The sequence below is a fragment of the Eumetopias jubatus genome, unplaced genomic scaffold (assembly GCF_037043125.1).
Source record: "Eumetopias jubatus isolate StellerSeaLion01/CBP00866 unplaced genomic scaffold, mEumJub1_p1.0 scaffold_23, whole genome shotgun sequence".
Lineage (NCBI taxonomy): Eukaryota > Metazoa > Chordata > Mammalia > Carnivora > Otariidae > Eumetopias > Eumetopias jubatus.
The window spans coordinates 973004-994075 of record NW_028274829.1 but is presented as its reverse complement, the minus strand read 5'-3'; the positions used below and the strand labels follow the sequence as shown (position 1 = coordinate 994075).

General features: G+C 42.0%; 1 protein-coding gene across 4 annotated transcripts in view; it reads right to left on the bottom strand.

Annotated features, from left to right (window-relative positions):
- The window catches only part of LOC114218031 (centriole and centriolar satellite protein OFD1), a 46182-nt gene that overhangs the window by 14781 nt on the left and 10329 nt on the right, over positions 1-21072 (bottom strand). For 3 of the 4 annotated variants that reach the window (XM_028114966.2, XM_028114971.2, XM_028114970.2), the window contains 10 exons: positions 12534-12641; positions 10633-10769; positions 10135-10308; positions 7731-7837; positions 6070-6189; positions 4309-4382; positions 3082-3173; positions 1826-2015; positions 705-835; positions 63-174 (listed from right to left, as the gene is read on the bottom strand). In XM_028114966.2, coding sequence (XP_027970767.2) covers positions 63-174; positions 705-835; positions 1826-2015; positions 3082-3173; positions 4309-4382; positions 6070-6189; positions 7731-7837; positions 10135-10308; positions 10633-10769; positions 12534-12641 — 1245 coding nt within the window. Of the gene's footprint in view, positions 1-62; positions 175-248; positions 361-704; positions 836-1825; positions 2016-3081; positions 3174-4308; positions 4383-6069; positions 6190-7730; positions 7838-10134; positions 10309-10632; positions 10770-12533; positions 12642-21072 lie in introns of all 4 variants that reach the window. The other variant, XM_028114968.2, reaches the window with a different exon arrangement.

Here is a 21072-nt window from a genome sequence, read left to right as displayed (position 1 = left end):
ACTGAGTAATCATTACATTTTCACAATCACTCACACACACACACGTTAAAAACGTCTCCGACCTGTCTGGGTTTGTTTCAGTTGCAATTTCAAATCGGCAACCTGTAGAGTTAACCTCTTTATAGAGTTATCGTAATCAAGTATCTGGGCCTTCAGCTGTGCAGAATGTTCAATCTGAAAAGATTTAGGGAAGGAAAAGAAATGAAAGTAAAACAAATCAGTTTATTTCAAAAGAACAATTCTCTCACCTGGCTTATTCTCTTTCTCTTTTTTGCCAATTCTGAGCAGCTTTATACCTATGAAACAACAGAACACACTAACAAGTTCTCCAGCTCCTTCTTTACTCCTTTCATACAGCAGCTACTCCAGGACAGGAGGTTCACATGAGAAAGAGAGCATCAATACCGTTAAGTTGCGGGGTGAGAATCAAGAGATACTTTTAACAGTGGGCACCATCAAGACTTGGAAAACTGGGTGTTTAAGAGAGTTTACTTTCCTCTTGATTTTCTTACTATCATGAATATAATGTCACAATCACTCGAGAATTTTCTCGGATGAGAAAGAATACTGGGAAAGTAATTAGCATATGGGGGAATTTCTGATGTTAAAATAGATCTGATTTATGCTGGTATGACACATGCCAATTTTACACACCCACAAAGTGCACTGCCCTAACACTTGGATGAGCCAAGAGCAATACTCACTTCACTTTGCAGCTGTTTTTGCAGAGCCTGCCTGTGGCTTTCGAACTCCTTATGCTCAAATGCGATGGCATGTTCGGCTTTCTTTAGTTCTTTCTGAAAAACCACCAGCTCAGGAGATGGCTGAGCTATATCTATGAAGGTAAAAAAGCCTGGTCATTACCAACCTGAGGTTTTCTCATTTTACTTAACAAAAACAGTTTCTAAAGAGGCTTTAGATGGTTCTTCCCTTTCTTTGTATACACGCAATTAATATCAGTTTTATTGAATGGACTAAGAGCAGTCCTGAATCACCAATTTCAGAACAGAAGAATTTAATGCACATAATTGCAAACTTTACCACTCTTCAGAGTTCTACTCCCAGTAGAATTCTTTCAAATCCTCAAATTAACGTGAATGCCCGCCTCTCCTCTACTACGCACAGAGGCACAGAAAGAATGCTCTGTCAAAGCCTGCCAGGGACTGCCCCTAGGTCCAATCCGACCTGTGAATCTGTCAGCGGCATGCAGGGTCCAGAAAGCAAGCAGATGGTGTCCCCATTTTGGGTCATCAGAAGACCCTTTAATAAAGAGAGACTTACACAGGGTACCGCAAAGGACGGTATAGTTCCCTGGGCTAGTACTGGGGCCAAGCTGTTACCAGTCCTCACGCCTGGAGGGTCAGGAAGGGAGGCATTCCCAGAGTTGGGGAGAGCGAGCAGGCACAGGGCGCTGATGAGGCGCCAGCCCCCAGGTACTGGGATCTTGCTTTCCTGAGGCCCAGGGCCAGCCCAGGGCTACTCCGCAAGGAGGAGATGGAGAAGGGATCACAATCACCTCGACCTCACTCTTCCCTCCCTCCAAGCGCTTGAGCGGGTCCCCACGGGCCAAGCACCACCAGGCCAGAGGAGTCAGAGGGCAAGGGGAGCCAGGTACCATCCAGAGGAACAGATTTATCCAGTTAATAAAGTTTTCTCCTTAGTGACACAATTACGCAGCAGGAAGCAAAAACAAAGTACCTTTGATTCAAGAATCTTAATTTTATAAAATCTTCCCGATTGAAGCTTCCCTTATAGGACAAAGCAGTTTCAGAGTACTAAGCTAATAGCAGTTACAAAGCCATGCCAATCAGAAAAAAACACCTACGGTTTAGGAGACGCAAGTTTTCATTTCTAGTCTCTTCCAGTTGTTGGTTAAGTAATTTATTTTGTGCCTGAAGCTCCAGTTTCCCTTCTTTCAGTAGCGAATAGTCACTCATCTCTTTCACCTTTTCATTCAGCAGATGGTTTTGCTTTGTTATTGCCAAAGACTGGGCTCTGACAGATTCTAACTCAAGCTGCAATTCAAACAGAAAAACTTGTATTTGAACAGTGACTTTACAGGACTGCTTAAGTGAAAGCTGCCAGGCTTTCACGCCCCGAGCTGGACATCATGACTGAATTAAGGCCCCATGACAGAAGTCTGGTTCTCTGCAACGAGACCCTAACTCCCGCAGTACAAGTCATCTTTTGCCCTTGATTTGGGGCAGGGGCAAGTTCATCCAACTGCTACTGTGTACAACCCTGTCCTGCAAAGCTAGTGCTTCTGACAATCACCCCATTTTCTGGATGCAACTAAGGGCCCAACAATGTAACCACAGATGGTGGCAATATATAAATACATATATATAGATAGATCTACACACACTTTTTTTTTTTTTTTTTTTGTAATAAAAAGGTAAGATATCCTAACATGCTGTGGGGTGATTTCTTTTTCTTAGTATAACAGAGCTCAAGTTTGCAGCCTGCAAAGCTCTCAAGTCCTTACAGCTACAAAAATATGTTCTGTGTATAAAATTTATTTTAAGTACCTAAAGTTCCAGTTCTGTCCTTCAGATAGCAAACACACAAAGTAATAGAAATAAAGTTAACAGTGGCACACGAAAAATGCATCTCATTTTGTTTTAAGCTGTAAGATCCCGACATCATGACAGGATTTTTTACCTGCTGCTGATGGGAAGGGAGAGGAGGCTGAGGTAGAAGCTAGTCTGTGTCAGCTGCGTGCTACGCACATCAATCCGCTCACTGAATTCCCTGCACAATCATGAAATGTAGGCAACATCCCAAAGTCTACAGGTAAGGAATCTGAGGTCAGAAAACTTGCCCAAAGGCACATAAGCAGAAAGGGAGAAAGACAGGATTCAGGCAGGACTCTAGGCCCCAAAAGACATCCTTTTATGCTTCCCTAGGAGACTAAGATTGAAGTGAAGAACTAGCGAATGAACAAAGTGCAGCCATCACCTTCTTAGTCATGGAATAAACAAACACATCAAGAGGATAACTGAAGATAAATTACGTATGACTAAAACTAAGTTTCATATATCGTCTTAACGTCTGTTTCAAAACAACAGGCTTAACAATTACCTCAAGCTCTTTGACACGATTTACTGAATGATTAAATTCTTCCTTTTTTGAATTAATAGCTGTGAGCTCCTCTTGCAAATGTATAGCTTTTTCTGAAAGAAAGAGCCAACCAATTATCATCATCATGTTTTCCTAGTGGCTACAAAATCATTTAATAATTTATGGGCGCAGATCAGCCCTAATGACTATTATTTCATTATCTAAACAGCAGATGTCAGAGTCAAAAAAAATCAGCAGGCAAGTACAAAATGAGCCCTGTTACACAACAGGTGACAGACGGGACGTTAGTTTTAAGGGTTAAATATGTGGCGAACTTCCTCCTGCTACACACATCTTTACCACTTACACCATCTGCTCAGAGCACAGGGCCCTCATGCCAACAGGTCTGAATTTCCTTGAATGCAGAGATTTAGTTGTCTGTTGTGATTCTGTAGTTATTATTTTATCATTTTTACTTCATCTAACACAAGTCTATATAGATACCTCACCATATATACCTCATCGTGGATACTTTGCTGAATCCACGATGGTACGGATACCTATATAAGCATTCGCCTTCACAAGACAGTTGCGAAGGAGCAGGCCCACGATGGGCGACCTGGCTGGGCGGTATCAAGTACCTAGCCCTGGTGTCCTCCTAAGAGTCCATTTAAAATGGCCACTAAAAGTTTAACTTCTTGTCATCGACAAGTTCCTAGACATATATTAAAATGTAAAATATCTCAAAGAATGAAAAATTATCCAACTTTCCTAGTTTCTGGCGAATGTATACAAGAATTTAAGAGGTTATAGGTCAAGGGGAAATAGCATGAAGCATAAAAATACATTAGAAGTAAAAGAAATAAGAAACTAGATCACAGGGACGGAGAAGTTAAAATTTTCATTAGGAAAAAATGAAGTCTCTCACAGTTAAGAGTGATATTTACGGGATGGCAATAAGTTGCTGCCACCTTCTTGACAATCACATTTATCAAAATACGTTGGATAAAAATCCTGCTGATAAATCACTAACCCTTGTGAATATACAAAAGGTTAAACACTAAGGTTCACAAAAATGTAGTAAGACAGTATTTTTTTATTTTGTAAAATTAAAATAACAAAAAACATGTAATTTTCGTAGTAACAAGGATGTGTATGCTATGTCTTTTTTAGAACACAGAACAGGCCCAACTAGGAAGCTAACAGCCTACATCAGTGCTGAAAAACACAGCTTGCCCCCAGAGTCACCTTTATTCTTCCTTTCATCTTCAATCAGCCTGTTCGTTCTGGTGATATAGTCATCCTTTACTTCAAGTTGATACCTGCCAATCAGAAGAACCAAAAATGAGCTCCTTGTCGCTTTCCTGGACAGATTACCATCAATACATGAGCTTATCTGTGGCGCTGAGGCACCTAAGGGCACTGAAAGTGACAACATGTAAGCCTCAAGCTCTCTCAAGACAAAAGCCAGGGATATGAATTCTGAACATAAAAGGTCCATAACACCCTGCTGTGATCCTGTCAATTTGGTCCCAAAACTCAGTCACACAAGATCAAGGGTCCTGTTGTTGTTGTGAGGTTAGAGAGAACAATTATTTCTCAGTTAGTCTCGACTGACACAAGGTAGTAAATTAAGGCCAACTTACAGTGTGCGTGCCAGACTCTAAATCCCAAATGATAACCAAGTCAGTCACTTGCAATTCACCTATCCGTCTCCCCTCCCTAAGATAAGACCTTTTGCCCTTAAAGGCTGAGCACGGCATTGAGAGCCAACTGCCACGAGCATTAGACCTGAATTAGCAATACCCAAAGGCACATCTCTCGGGGCTTCAGCCGTCTCCACCAGCTGCTACCAGCTGACTTTCTGGTTCAGAGGCCAGAAAAAGGAAGGAGAAGCAATCCTGTGATATCCTCCCAACTTCAACACTTGGCTAAAGACACAGAAGGACACCCAAAGCCGGACAAATGATACCAAACAGTTCACTATATCCATGGCTAGGTGAAGTTAACAAACTGTGAGGAATAAAGGAAGAAAAACGTGTTTAACAACTAGGGTTACTTCAGTGTTCGCTAGTATGGTAGAGGAGCAGACATAAAATAGGTAGATCAAATCCATCATTTCAAAACTGATACAATGAAAAGATGCTACCTCTTTTGACAGAATTCTTTTAAAGAATAACTTCCAGAAACCTCGGTGCGTACTATGTAATGGAATACCAATGACAAATTATGAGCAAGGCAATAAAAATGAGGCCAATGACTAAGACCTGCCCAGAGGAGCTGAGCGGAGTCATCGCTTCACTACACATGCACTTAGTCAGTGTTAACTGAGCACTTGCTATGTGCCAGATGGCGTGCCACGCATGGGAGGGAGTTACCATATGGGCTTAATGTCTTTGCACGAAGAGATTATTCACCAAGATACAAAACTCAGGCTATAGGAAAGCCCCAGGGACCACACTTATCCATATTCTCCTCTCCTATGCTGTGTTTTGCTTCCTATAGCTAATCCTTTTTCTGGATTCGGGCTTGGCAGAACCTTGAAGGAATACCAGGGCACACGTTCAGTGACGAACCCTGTCACCGATAAGACCACCACTGGAGAAACTGTGGCCTATCCCCATCTTCATGCCAGTATGAGGAGAGAAGGGAGGAAAGTGGTTGTACTTCTGACTTTTCAGCTGCTCAGCTGTGCAAACTGAGCAAGTCCTAAGGTGCCCTAAAAACTGAAGCAAACCATAAGCTCTCAGTGTCAGAGAAGCTATGAGTAAGAATGAGCAGAGGATGCTATTCTCTGCATCTTTTTAAACCCATCTTAAATATTCATGGGAAAGCCTTGACTACCAATGAAAACTTGTATTTTTTTTAAACACCAAATTTTGCCATAAATTGTCCATCTTATCTCCCCCCCCCAAAAAAAACTGTCCGTCTTATCTATTTCATCAGTGTTGCTGTGCTTCTAGCAACGTAATGAAACACGGGATTCCTTTAGCAATGCCATGCAATTACTTGAGAAGTTCATTCTTGAGCTTCTGGTCATAGCTCTCCTCAATGCTCTTTATATTCAATTCCCGCTTCCTCAGTGTGTCAGTTAGGCTTTTATTTTTTTCCTCTTGCAGCCTCTGAGTCCTGAAATTAGCAAAAAGAGAGAAAGCAAATAAGAAAACCACAACATCTGAAGTAACAAATGTAGGGGGTAAAAAATAGCCCGTGTTTTAGTTCCTCCATCTATTTTATGAGCTGACTTAGTTCATCAACTAGCAGATGGAATTATCCGGTGGCACCTAAGGGGAGTGTGAATGTACCAAGACCAAAGTGGTCTCTTACAGAAGAGGATCCACACTCAAAAAAGGGTTACAGGGGATCAATGGCTATCATCAATTTAGGGATGAAAAAGTGATGTTTTTAGTTACAAAGCTACAAACCAAACTCTAGTGCACTTAAATGCTTGTTTCTTCTAAAGTATTACTTCTAATTGTGAGACTTAACTGATGAGCCCATAAGAATTACAGGTAGAAGATTCATTTTTGGCATTTAATAATCCATTGAATGCATGTTGAAAAGAGTGACGAGAGAGAGCAAACGATAGATGGGTCCTTCAGAACCTCCAAATCCGGAGAATGGAGTGCTTTTCATGGAGAGACCCCCCCGCCAATCACCCACAAAACCAATTCTGGAGCCGGGAGTCAGGTTCACAAGTACTTAGACCAAACCGCAGTGAGGAGTGCTGTGAACATGGTCTGTTTCAAGCAAAGGATAAACGCTTTGTGTTAGAGCTCCCTCTGCTGGCTAATCTGTAAAGCAAAGGAGCATTAAATCCATTTATTTTAGTTTAATATAGTTAGACGGGAGGAGTCCGGGACGTGGAGGTAAGGAAGTGATTATATAATCATGATTATGTAACCGAGAATCTGCCCAAATATTGCCCCTTTACTTTTCTCTATCAATGTGCCACTTCAGTATCACCAAAAGGAGAGTAAGGTAGGCAGAGAGAAGAAATCAAATGAATAGAGCCTACGAAAATGAAAAAACATTAATGAAGATGGAGACAAACTCTTAAATAAAATCGGATTCCTGGAGTATCTATGAATGTCAAGACCCCAAATGGGAAAGAAAGCTTATTCCACCAACTACAGACTGGTGAGCTTGGTATTAATCCCAGGTAAGATTTGAAGGTTGATACATCTGTGAGCACTTAGAAAAAGTAACACACACACCAAGAGAAATAGTTTCACCCAGTACAAGTCAAGTCAGAGTCACCATATTTCCTTTTTTTTTTTTTTTTTTTTTACAGTAGAGCAAGTAAACATGGAAGGTCTGGGTATCTGGAGTTCAGTTGCTATGTGCATGTGAAACTATTAGATCTGAACGGAACGTAAATGAGAAACACAGGATTTGTCAAAGCATTATTAGCTTCTTCAAATCATCTATCTGGTCTTACTATAGCCCAATGATGGTGTCTCATTCTGCCTTTCACCCTAATGTCTAGTATTTCATAAATGAAACCCTAGTCTTTGTTTCTCTTAATCTGTGCCTTTTAAAACCAGGTGTTGTCACTTTTAACAACTAAAAACTCTACTTGGCAATTAGCATCAGACTATTAAGACACCTATTTAGTTCTTTTAAATCTCATTCATTCTGAATATCCGAAACGAATACACATTACTCACAATTCAAAAGCTTCGATCCGTTGCTTCAGCTCGGCTTCTCTGCCTCTTAGCAAATCTATATCTTTTAGTAGAAGCTGCCTCTGAGCATAAATTTCTTTGGTTTCCATCTGTGTATGAAAGCTTTAATTTTTAGTAAGCAAGCTAAAGAAAATAAAACAGATCTGAACATACTGCTTCCTAAATTCCGGAAAACAAACTCCAGACACTTAGGGTTACAATTTCCCTTTCTCTTAAGAGGTTTCAATTCGAGGTATGCTTTTTTGCCTAATTCCTTACCCAAACACATGTTCCCTCCTTCAATGACTGTGAAACTCCATTATCCTGTATTCCTAACATCCCTGGTCTATTTATTCTACGTAACATCTCTCAGACGCTTAAAATTTGGATGAGTGCTTCAGCAAGAAAAAAATGACAAAATGGGTGTTTAGCAATAAAACGTCAAAAGAATAGAATTCCCCTGCTGCTGTTGCTGCCGGCAAGTTTCAGTTCCCGTTCTGGCTCAGCAGCGGCAAGCTGAATGGGCCACACCTCCATTTGTGTGTCTGCCGAGCAAGGCTTCATGGAATACCTAGCCTATGTCAAACAGCACACTCGGAGCTGGACAGAGAAGGATGCAGATACAGGTCTCACCTTTACAAAATTTGCAGTTCAGTCAGGGAGAGAGAAATAATCAGACTACGATGTGAGGATTTTATAACCAAAATACAGAAAGACTCCGTGGCAGGAGCGACAGGCGAATCAGTCTGTCAGTAGGAGCCCAGGGAAGGTATCACAAGGAGGTGACATTCCAGCTGGATTTTGAAGGCCAAGCGAGTTTCATCAGGGACGGAAGGAGAAGGGCATTCCAGGTGGTGGAAGAAAGACACGATGCTTTGCATGAGGAGGGCCCTCTTGTCCAGAGCCTTCAGAGAATCAGTTAACTAAATGAGTATTCTGGGGGCACCTGGGTGGCTCAGTTGGTTAAGCGACTGCCTTCGGCTCAGGTCATGATCCCGGAGTCCTGGGATTGAGTCCCACATCGGGCTCCCCCTGCTCTGTGGGGAGCCTGCTTCTCCCTCTGCCTCTGCCTGCCACTCCCCCTGCTTGCGCTCACTCTGTCTCTCTATGTCAAATAAATAAATAAAATCTTTAAAATAAATGAATGAATGAATGAATGAATGAGTATTCTGGTCTGGTAACTGATTGGTCTGAATTAGTCACCGATCTTGAGGATGCAGTTGTTCATCTAAACATAATCCAATCATCTAAAAGACAGTGCTTCCCACATTTATTTTTACAGGAGCCCAATCACCAGAAATGGTAAACAAAACCGTACAGGGGACGCAACCAGCATGGAACGACTGGGTCTGACCGAGAAGTCCCGAGCGAGAGCTCCCGACGGCAGCAGCTCTGGCCGGACACGGGGAACAGTGGTCCCAATCCAGGCTGGTCAAAGATAGCCCCTTGGGAAAGGAACTGGATTCTCCTACAAGAGTGGACCCCACGCCTCCTGCCACGCCTCAACCTTTCCACCTCCCGTCCAGTCACCCTCCGTGAGAGAAGATCAGATGGCCACCTGACTGACTTCTGCAGGCCTGGACTCCGCTCCTCCGGGTACCTTGAACTTGACACAATGGCAGCACACTGCGTTTTGTTGCCGGTCTTCACGTGACACCTCCGCCTGCAACCCTATCCCGTTGGCCCATGCTTACCCTTCCACCTGTCGGTAGCCCCAGACCTAGTCCTCGAGGCCTCGGACTCTGCCACGGGGCCTTCCCTTCTCCCCTGGGCTAGTAGCCACCCATCTTGCCCTCTGGCTTCCTTCACCACCCCACCGAGCCCCAGTGTCTTCAATTAAACAGGCTGCTTTTCTCAAGCCAAGTCAGCTCTAGAAAGCTCCGCTCCCCAGGTGCCTCCTTCTACCCTGGCTAACCTTACAAAGCTTCCCAAGAACTGGAACAGAACAATCGCCTCCAAGCGCCTGGTCTGGTCTACACCCGTCACAAGCTGCCCCTCTCAGCTGGGCCCTCGACACAGTGCCATCAGTCCTGTCTGTCTCAGAGCGTTCACTGCTCTGCCTCTCCCCCCACGCAACCGTTCCCCAACTGCTGATCCTCTTCTAGAAGCTGCCCCCCTGAACCTCAAATCTGCCCAAGAGGATGGAGCTTATTCAGCGTGAGTTTCTCACAATCCCCACACGGACGTTCGCACTCACAGCTCTTTCCTTCCAGCCGTTTCGGAGGAACGAAGCCTGCGTATCCTTTTCAAGGCCGATGCTTCCATTTGCGCTCTTGACCCCAGTCCCTAGTGCTCCTGCAGCGCTCTGTCGTGTCTAGCCAACTGTCCCAACCCAGTCTCAGACCTTGAGCCAATCTACTAAGAGCTGCAGGAAACAGACACCCGGTAAATAACTGTAAAATGTTACCTCTTGGTGCTTTTGAATTCTCTCAAGAGCCATCTTTTCCTGAGAAATGAGGGCTTCAGATTTTGCTTGACAAGCTCGCTCCAATTCGTTCCGGAACTCAGCTAACTCCCTCTCAGCCTTTCTCTTCTCTTCCATTTTAACTTTTGCTATTTCGGTATCTTTAAAATACTTCAACTGCCAATTGAGTACAAATAACTATAAATACCAATAACTATACTAAAGAAATAACTTCTCTCTTGATGGCTAGGTTTAACACTAATGCTCTACTTAAATATATTTAGTTTAACTCATCTTTAGTTTCATCTCATTCACTGTACCTGTAGCATTCATTCAAAAGGCACAAAAAATGACATCAATTAGAAAGAAAAATCACATGTGCAATAGTTTATCACATTCATTAATAAAGTGTCTCCATTTTTTCCCCTTATACCTAACATTAAGGCATCAAAAGATAAGCACCAATATCACTCTTGCTAACAGCAACAAGATACAACTTACCTTTTGACACATTTCTGCCCGAAGCTGCTGTTCTATTTCTCTCTTATATTCATTTAACTTTATTTCTAAAGATTCTAACTTGGGACGCTGAGGGTAAGCATCCGCAAACTGATCATCAATGAGCTGAAGCTTTTCTGCTGTTAAAAAAAAAAAAAAAAAAACAACAACACAGGAAGTTAGAACAGAGAAATGCGGTCAGGTGAGCAAGAGGCTAGAGGTCTGTTCAAAAGCAAAGATTATACTTAGGGGAAAGTGTAGGGATCTCTGCAATTGACTTTGAAACATCAAAAAATTAAGACGGATTAATGGATGGGACAGACAAGTGCTTGAGCAAGTATCACACAAATTTGCTGGGAGTATCTAGGTATACAAGTGTTCAGTGTATAACTGTTTCAACCTTTTTGTACGTTAGAAAATTTTCATCCTCAAATGTCAGGGGCAAAGAAAGCAAAGCGTACAATAGAAGTCAGAAAACACTGGCATCTCTTTCTAGTCCCTAGATGCCAAGGCAGAACGAAGTGGCCTTTGGTTACCGGTGACTCACACGTTCAAAACACTGACTTTAAAATAAACCAAAGATCATGTATTTCAACTCCTCTGCTTTACAGGGAAGGAAAGTGGCCCCTACAGTTTGAGTCCTCGAGGGCTAAGCAACTATGTAATGGTGTAACTGGGACTGAGACCAGGTCCACTGACTATCTCGCATTCTAGTGCTGTCTCCAGTAGACCCACAGCCCTCAAACCAACTGTGGATCAGAATCAACCATGCAGCAACATGCAAATGTGTACCTAGAGGACAATCTCAGCCATGGAGAACACCAACACCCACCAAAAAGAATGCACGTGAAAAAAGGCTGGCAGAAGTACTGGCAGTGTTCATCTCTTTAGAAAATTTTAGACATATTTTCCATTCACTTTTCTGTATTTTCCAAATGCTCTGTAATTGTGCTGTTCAATACAGGACTCTCTAGCCGCATGCGGCCACTGAGTAGATGAAATGTGATCATCTGAATTGAATGTGCTCTAAGTGTAAAAGACACACCAGATTTCAAGGACTGAACACAGAAATTTTATCTAAAATAATCTCATTCATGTTTTTTATACGGATTACATATTGGAATATTTTAGTCATATTGGGTTAAATAAAATATATTAAAACAAATTCACCTGTGGGTTTTTTGTTGTTTTTTACTATGGCCACTAGGCAGTTAGAAATTACATATGTGGCGCATATTATTGGACAGCACTGTTCTAGAATAAGCATGTACCATGTTCCCAATGGAATAAAACCTATGCCAAAATAAATTAAAGGCCTAGTTATACAGTGTAGCTTTTACCAGTTATAGGCTCATCTTCTTAAAGGTTAAAAGCACCATTACTCCTTAAGACTTGGGAAGGGCCACAAAACCGATTAATCACATAATTTTAGAAAACTTGGACTCTACTATCAGTTCTGCCCCAGAATGTTTCCAAGTTGCTCTTCCTCTGGGGACCCGCAATTCCTCAACTATAAACTGAAGTGATACACCACTGACTTGTCTAGTTCTCTGCACTGCAACTCATCTAGGATTTTCTCACTTAGTGGCTGTAAAATAAAGTTAGATGAGACATAGGGAAGAACTTGCCGGTTAAGAGAGGTTGAATGCCACACACAAGGAAGAACGTGGGCCTTTGGATTCCCCCAAGATTTGGAAAGTGCAGCCTTAGCCGTCACAAGGGGAGGGAGCAGTACTGGAGAGCAGTTCTGGTCCCTCCCCACAGTGATTCCAGAGGAAATGAGCACCTCCGCCACCTGCAGGCTGCATCCCTCCCAGTCAAGAACAAGCATGTAATATAGTAAATCAGGTCATTTCTGTCATTTGAAAACAACAATTAAAATTCTGAAAAAAGGCTACAGTTACCAAGAGAGTCTTTGCTAGGAAATGCTGAACTTGTCTGAGTTTCCATATCACAGCTCATTTTGGACTGATGATAGTCTGCCAATTCTCTTAAAAACTGCATGAGAAAACCTAAAAGACACAAAGTGTATAATACAGTTTCACTGCACAAATTTCTTTCATTTAACCATCGCTCAGTCACTGTTTATATAATCTTGGTTTTAAAACATTATCCTTTTTTACACTCTAGATCTTTTAAGAATAATATCTAAGGAAAGGCCTTTGCAAACATGACACAAAACCTAGAAGCAATAAGGATAAATATTTATCACTCTAACAATATAAAAATCAGAAACCTATATGGCATGAAATGAAGTCAAAAGACAAGTGATACACTGGAAAAAAAATATCTGCAGTAATATGGAAACAGAGGACTAATTCTGATAATATCAAAGAGCTCTTACAATTCAGTAAGAAAAAAATGGAAATATGGAACAAGACATGGACAAAATTTACACAAAAAAAGTATAACTGTCAAACGTGAACAAAAGTATAAACAGATGCAAAATAATACAACAGAGAGACTATTTTTCCAGTAAGATTGCTAAGATTAAAAACACAGGCATATGGGACTTCTGGGAAGATGGCAGAATAGGAAGATTCTAAACTTACCTCCTCCCACGGACATACCTAGGTAACAGCCACAGCAGAGCAACTAACCCAGAAAACAAACCCAAAGACTGGCGGAACAGACATCCCACAGTTAATCGCAGAGGGGAGGCCACACTGAAAAGGGTAGGAGGGGCAGACACACAGTTGAGAACCAAACTAACCACCAATTGGAGGGACACCACAAGCACAGAGAAGGGAGAAGAGCAGAACCCAGCCACACCAGGCACCCCAGACAGGGGTGACCTGCACTGAAAAGACGAGTCCCCATATCATTTGGCTTTAAAAACCAGGGGGGCTTAACTTTGTGAGTTTTTACAGTCAGCAGGGCTTCCCTCCAGGTACCTTAATAATCATTGCGCTTAGCTCTGGGAGAGCTGGAGGGCAAAAGGAAACGGAGTGTCCACTCTTAAAGAGCCAGCATAACAACCCCACACAGAAACAGCAAAGAAGCAGCAATTTGAAAAGCTCTTGGGGTATACCTGGAAGGAGATTTATTTACTAATCTTCGAACCTGGGCTGGAGGGGCAGAGATCTTCAGGAGACATCTCCAAAAACAAAAGAGCTGTCAGGAGCCATTTCTCCCCACACCCCCAAGCCTAGATAGCCAGACACTCTGGGAACAGCATGAACACCACCCCCCACCACCACCTACCACCACCTACCTTACTACCACCACCCAGCTCCCATGTCCTCCTGCGCATCTGGCCCATCCAATGCCCAAGTGGCAGGAGTCCCTCCAAAGCAGCTCCTGCCACGATACACCCCATAAGCCACCACTACAGAGTGACTCCTGCCCTGGAGATAGGAGAGGATAACCACACACACCCACTCAACTACAGCCCCAGCAAATGGACTCAGGGCAGACATCTGATCTGCCAGCCCCACCCGCCAACCACCTCTCAGCCCCAGGAAACAGGCTAAGAGCAGGGATCTGGTCTGACTGCTGACAACACCCAACTACAATCCCATGGCAACTCCAGACTGGCCCTTTAAACAGCTAAATGAAATGGAGAAAAGCAATATGCCTGATAAAGAATTCAAAGTAATGGGGACACCTGCGTGGCTCAGTTGGTTAAGTGTCTGACTCCTGATCTCAGCTCAGGTCTTGATCTCAGCGTCGTGAGTTGAGGCCCTGCGTTGGGGTCCATGCTAGGCATGGAGCCTACTTTAAAAAAAAAAAAAAAAAGAATTCAAAGTAATGGTAATAAAGATACTTGATGGACTTGAGAAGAGTGCAGGATCTCAGTGAGACCATCATCAAAGAGAGAGAAAATATAAAAAAGAACCAATCACAGATGAAAGACTCAACAACTGAAATTAAAAATACACTAGAGGGAATCAATAGCAGATTAGAGGAGACAGAAGAACGGATCGGTGAGCTGGAAGCCAGAGTAATGGAAAGTTCCCAAGATGAACACCAAAAAGGAAAAAGAATAATAAATAATGAGAATAGGTTAAGGGAACTCAGCAACACCATCAAGCATAATAACATTTGCATCATAGGGATCCCAGAAGGAGAAGAGAGAAAAAAGGGGGCAAAAAATTTATTTGAAGACATAATAGCTGAAAACATCCTCCATCTGAGGAGGGAAACAGAAATCGAGATGCAGGAGGCACAGAGAGACCGCAACAAAATCAACCTAAGGAGGTCCACACCAAAACACATAATTAAAATGGCAAAAAGTAGTGATAGAGAATTTTAAAAGCAGAAAACAGTTATATACAAAGGAAACCCCAAAAGGCTAGAAGCTGAGTTTTCAGAAATTCTGCAGGCCACAAGGGCATAGCGACATACATTCAAAGTGCTGAAAGGAAAAAAAAATCTGCAACCAAGCATACTCTACCCAGCAAGGCTATCATTCAGAATAGGAGAAGTAAAGAGTTTCCCAGACAAAAGTTAAAGGAGCTCATTACCACTAAACCAGCCCTACAAGAAATGTTAATGGGAGTTCTTTGAATTTTAAGAAAAGGCCATAATCAGGAATAACAAAGTTAGGAGAGGAAAAAATTTCACAGTTATATACAAACATAATAAAAGTAGATTAATCACTTATAAAACCAGCATGGAGATTAAAGTACAAAAGCAGTAAAATCAAATGTATCTGTAAAAATCAGTCAGGAGATTCACAAAATAAAAGGATGTAAAGTATGACATCATAATACATAAAATGAATGGGGGGAGATGAGTAAAAATTTAATGCTTTTAGAATGGGTTCAAATTTAAGCAACCATCAACTTAACATACACAGATGTATGCATAAGATGTTAATATAAGCCTAAATATAACAAATCAAAACCACTGATACACCAAAAATAAGGAGAAAGAAATCTAACAAACTGTGATCACAGAGAGCAAGAAAGGAACAGAGAACAAACATACAACATGTAACAAAATGGCAATAAGTACACACCTATCAATAATTACTTTCAATGTAAATGGACTAAATGCTCCACTCAAAAAACGTAGGGTGACTGGACAAAAAATAAGATCCATCTATGGGGCACCTGAGTGGCTCAGCTGGTTAAGTATCTGACTCTTGGTTTTGGCTCAGGTCATGATTTCATGCATTATGGGATCGGAGCCCCTCACCCAGGCTCCTTGCTCAACAGGGAGTCTGCTTGAAGATGCTCTCATTCTGCCGTCCATTCATATGTGGCTCTCTCTTACTCTCTAAATAAATAAATCTTAAAAAAAAAAAAAAAGCAAGACCCGTCTATATGCTGCCTAAAGGAGAATCACTTCAGACCTAAATATACATATAGACTGAAAGTGAAGGGATGAAAAAAACATTTATCTGGCAAATGGTGGAGCATGCAACTCTTGATCCCTGGGTTGTGAGTTCAAGCTCCACGCTGGGTGTAGAGACTACTTAAAAATAAAATCTTAAAAAAAATAAAAAAAAAAGAACAATGTAAATACTTATGCACCCAACACAATAGCACCCAAATATATAAAACAGCTAATAATAAACACAAAGGAAATAATTGATAGTAATATAATAATAGTAAGGGAGTATAACACTCCACTTACATCAATGGACAGATCATCCAGACAGAAAATCAATAAGGAAATAGTGGCTTTGAAGGACATGCTGGACCAGATGGGGCTAACAGATATATTCAGAAGGTTCCATCTTAAAACAGCAGAATACACACTCTTTTCAAGTGCACATTAAACATTCTCCAAAACAGATCACATGTTAGGCCAACAAGTCTCAAATTCAACAAGACTGAAGTCATATCATGTATCTTTTCCAACCACAACAGTATGCAACTAGAAATCAACGGTAAGAAAAAAATCTGGAAAGTACAAATACATGGAGAAACAAAGGAAAAAGAGACAGACTCTTAAAATCCATAGAACTGATAGTTGCCAGAGGGGAGGTGGGTGGGGCTATGAGTGAAATAGAAGATTAAGAGTATACTTGTTACGATTAGTACTGAGAAATATATAGAACTGTTGAATCATTATACTGTACACCTGAAACTAATATAACACTATATTATACTTGAGTAAAAAATAACCATATACTCTACACAATGGAATACATAGCAATTAATATGAACAAACCAATGCTAAAATAGTATCAATCAATGTCATAATGCTGAGAGAAAGAAGCCACACTCAAGATATATTGTAGGGGGGCGCCTGGGTGGCTCAGTCGTTGGGCATCTGCCTTCGGCTCAGGTCATGGTCCCGGGGTCCTGGGATCGAGCCCCGCATCGGGTTCCCTGCTCGGCGGGGAGTCTGCTTTTCCCTCTGCCCCTCACCCCACCTGTGCTCTCTCTCTTTCTCTGTCCCTCTCTCAAATAAATAAAGTTAAAAAAAAAGATATATTGCAGGACTACATGCATATAAAGTGTAAAAACAGGCATTAATAATCTATGGTGCTAGATATCAGAACAGCAGTTAAGACTGGGTAATAGGGAAAGCATAGTGATTGGGAAGGATACAAGGGAGGCTTCTGGGATGCTGGCATTGTTCTATTTCTTGTGGTGGGAGGTATTTCCTGGCTACATTTATTTTTTGATGGTTTCACCAACTATATTTATAATTTCTGCATTTTGTATTATTATACAAATATTTTGATTGAAAAATAGGTATACATACATATATATATATAATGTTCATGACTGCATTGTCCATAATGCTACTGGATTCATCAGTTATGGCATTAAGTTAATCGGGACACATCCATTAAAAAAAAATACAGGAATACCTTAGTGATCCTGCAATTTCAGTTCCAGACCAGTGCAATACAGTATCACAATAAATCAAGTCTAATGAATGTCTCCTAGTACATATAAAAGTCATGTTTCCACTATACTCGAGCCTAAGTGTGCAATAACATTCACTATGTCTAAAACAGCAATGTACATATCTTAATTTAAAAATATTGCTAAAAATTGGGGCGCTTGGGTGGCTCAGTCGTTAAGCGTCTGCCTTCAGCTCAGGTCATGGTCCCAGGGTCCTGGGATCGAGCCCCGCATCAGGCTCCCTGCTCTGCAGGAAGCCTGCTTCTCCCTCTCCCACTTCCCCTGCTTGTGTTCCTCCTCTTGCTGTATCGCTGTCAATAAAATCTTTAAAAAATAATAAAAAATAAAAATAAAAATGCTAGCCATCATTTGGGCTTTCAACCAGTCATACTCTTGCTGGGGGAGGGTCTTGCCTTGGTGTTGATGGCTGATAACTGATCAGGGTGGTGGTTGGTGGAGGTGGGGTGGCTGTGGCCAACAGCAGGACAACAATGAAGTCAGCCACACTCACCCTTCCTTTCACAAGTTCTCTGTAGCACATGATTTACTCAAAATAGAACCTCTTTCAAAATTGGAGTCACTCCGGGGCACCTGAGTAGCTCAGTCAGTTAAGGGTCTGCCTTCGGCTCAGGTCATGATCCCGGGGTCCTGGGATTGAGCCCCGCACCCCGCGTCGGGCTCCCTGCTCTGTGGGGAGTCTGCTTCTCCCTCTCCCTCTGCCTGCTGCTCTGCTTACTTGTGCTCTCTGACAAATAAATAAAATCTTAAAAAAAAAACTGGAGTCAATCCTCTCGAATGCGGGCACTACGTTTATGTAATAATCGAAATCCTTTGTTGTCACTTCAACAACCTTCACCACATCTTCGCCGGGAGATTCCGGCTCAAGAAACCACTTCCTCTGCTCATCCGTAAGAAGCAACTCATTTGTTCAAGTTTGATCCTGAGAATGCTGCAATTCAGTCCCATCTTCAGGCTCCAGTTCTAGTTGTCTTGCTATTTCCACCACATTTGCAGTGACTTCCCCCACTGAACTCTTGAACCTCTTAAAGTCATCCATGAGGGTTGAAGTCAACTTCTTCCACACAGGGGAGTGGGAAACAGACATGCTCGTTCACTTGGGAGGGAATTTTGTCAGGGTTTGTGTGTGCTCAAATGCACATGCCCTTTGACCTCATCATTCCACTTCTGTAAGTTTACACAGCTATCCTTCTAGAAGCCCACAAAGGCTGTACTCTACACACAGATTGCTTCCAATGGCAAAACAATAAAACAATGAAATCTCCGATGGGGGTTAAAAACATTCTTTAAAAAATATTCTGAATATACAGATATATTGGTGAATAAAGCAAATTGCAAAACAGTATAATACGAGCCCATTTATGATTATATGTATGTTTCAATCACACAGACTTTCACATTCATCAACGAAATTCTGGTAGGAGGAACTATTCATTCTAGGTATCCGTGGAAAGGGAGATCAGAGAATAAAGGCAGCGATTTCCACTTTTCTTTCACTTTATACTTTTCTGAATAGTGTGAAACTTTTTTTAAAGCAGGAGTATAAATTTAGCTAGAAGTTTTTAGTTTCTTAAAACAGTTGGAAGGGGGCACCTGGGTAGTTCAGACGGTTAAGCGTCTGCCTTCGGCTCAGGGCATGATCCCAGGGTCCTGGGATCGAGCCCCGCATCGGGCTCCATCGGGCTCCCTGCTCCGCGGGAAGCCTGCTTCTCCCTCTCCCACTCCCCCTGCTTGTGTTCCCGCTCTCGCTGTGTCTCTGTCAAATAAATAAAAATCTTAAAAACAAACAAACAAAAAAAACAGTTGGAAGGATTTAGCTTCTGCACCAGCCAAGTTAAAGGCCTGTTTCTTTTTTCCGTTTTCTGAATATTTTAAAATCTACTGTTTCTCACTTCCTCTAACGTGACCTACACTCTGTTCTTCCATATCCATGGCTTGCAGCTCCTCTTTGGCTCATCCACTGATCTTCTCTTGACCTTCTCTCCCCCCAGGGTTCCTGTTCTCTCCTCCCAACTTCCTGCCCCTGTTATGCTCAGGTGTGTCTGCTTTGCCTTTACAGAAAAGGTAGACCTACTGCAGAAATTTTCTTCAAGATGCTGCAGTAGATAATCTTTCGAGATGTGCTCTTCCCCTCACTCATTCTAGGTGAAGAATGGTCACCTTTTCCCAGTTCTGTAGTACTATTCACAGGCCCCTCATTAGTTCACTACTCCCTTCTCCCCTCCCCATATATACACCCCTCTAAGAAGGGATTCTCTAGTCTCATTTATTCAAGCATTTCTTTACACTGGTACGAACTCATGGGTATTTTATACATTCTATTTCAATTCCTATGTGATTATGTAGTATTTTATATAATCCAATATTTTATTTTGTTGCTCCATGTGTTCTAGCTTTGGCCTTTGGAAGCTCTTTCACAGTGGATTTTTTTTTTTTTTTAATTAAGGATTTCCTTTCATCTGGCACTGTAAAAGACTCCAGGCTCATCTTGTACATTCTCTGCCCCAGTCCTGGAATCAGCCATTGCTCCAGGCAGCCTTGGTTCCTATTATTATGGAATGGTATTGGAAACCAAATCTTAAGTGTTCCAAAGTGGGCACTAGGTGTGCTCACGGCTATTGGGGGGTCACTGCTTCTAGGCTCTCTCAGCCTGCAGAACAAGGAAATTTGAATGTTCCACTAACCTGTGTAGAGACATATCTATAAATACTTCCATACATCCTCTGCATCTGTATTAAGTGACAGTTGAGCTTATACTGAGGGCTCCAACAAATCCATTACCACATGGATCATTCTAGCCTCATCATCTTACTGATCTGTGAAATTGCACTCTAACAGTGAGAAACCCAGCTTTCACCCTCTACTATCCATTTAGTTAACTGTTCAGTTCCATCATACATGTACAATGGTTTCCAAATTGTTAACCAGTACCTCCATGAGAAGTAACTGTCACTCCGAATATGGTGCCTATATACAGTTTCATTTGCTTTTAGCCTCACAGTATTCATTTCCAAAGTTGGTCAAGCTCAGTATCTTTTTTCCCCATCCCCTCCAGTGAGGTTATTAGATGGTTTTGTCACATACTGCAGTCCATCCTGGGATCACCTGACCTCCTAAATTTGCTTACATTAAGGTTCACCCTTTGTACTATAAAGTTCTACAGGCTTTGACCAATATCTAGTGCTATATATCCTACCATTACAGTATCGTACAAAATACCTTCATGACCCTGAAGAATTCCTTATGCTTCACCTATTCAACCTCCTACACCCCTTCCCTCCAAATCCCTGGCAACCACCAATCCACTTACCAGCTCTATAGTTTTGCCTTTTTCTTTTTTTTGCAATTTTTTTTTTTTTTAAGACTTTCATAGAGAGAGAGCACAGAGGGGAGGAGCAGAGGGAGAGGGAGAAACAGACTCCCTGCTGAGCAGGGAGCCTGATGCAGGGCTTGATCCCACAACCCTGACATCATGACCTGAGCCAAAACCAAGAGTTGGACGCTTAACCAACTGCACCACCCAGGCGCCCCAGATTTTATTTTTGCATGGATTCACAATTCATTACTTTCAGCCTAATAGTATTCCACTGTCTGGCTGTACCACAGCTTGTTTATC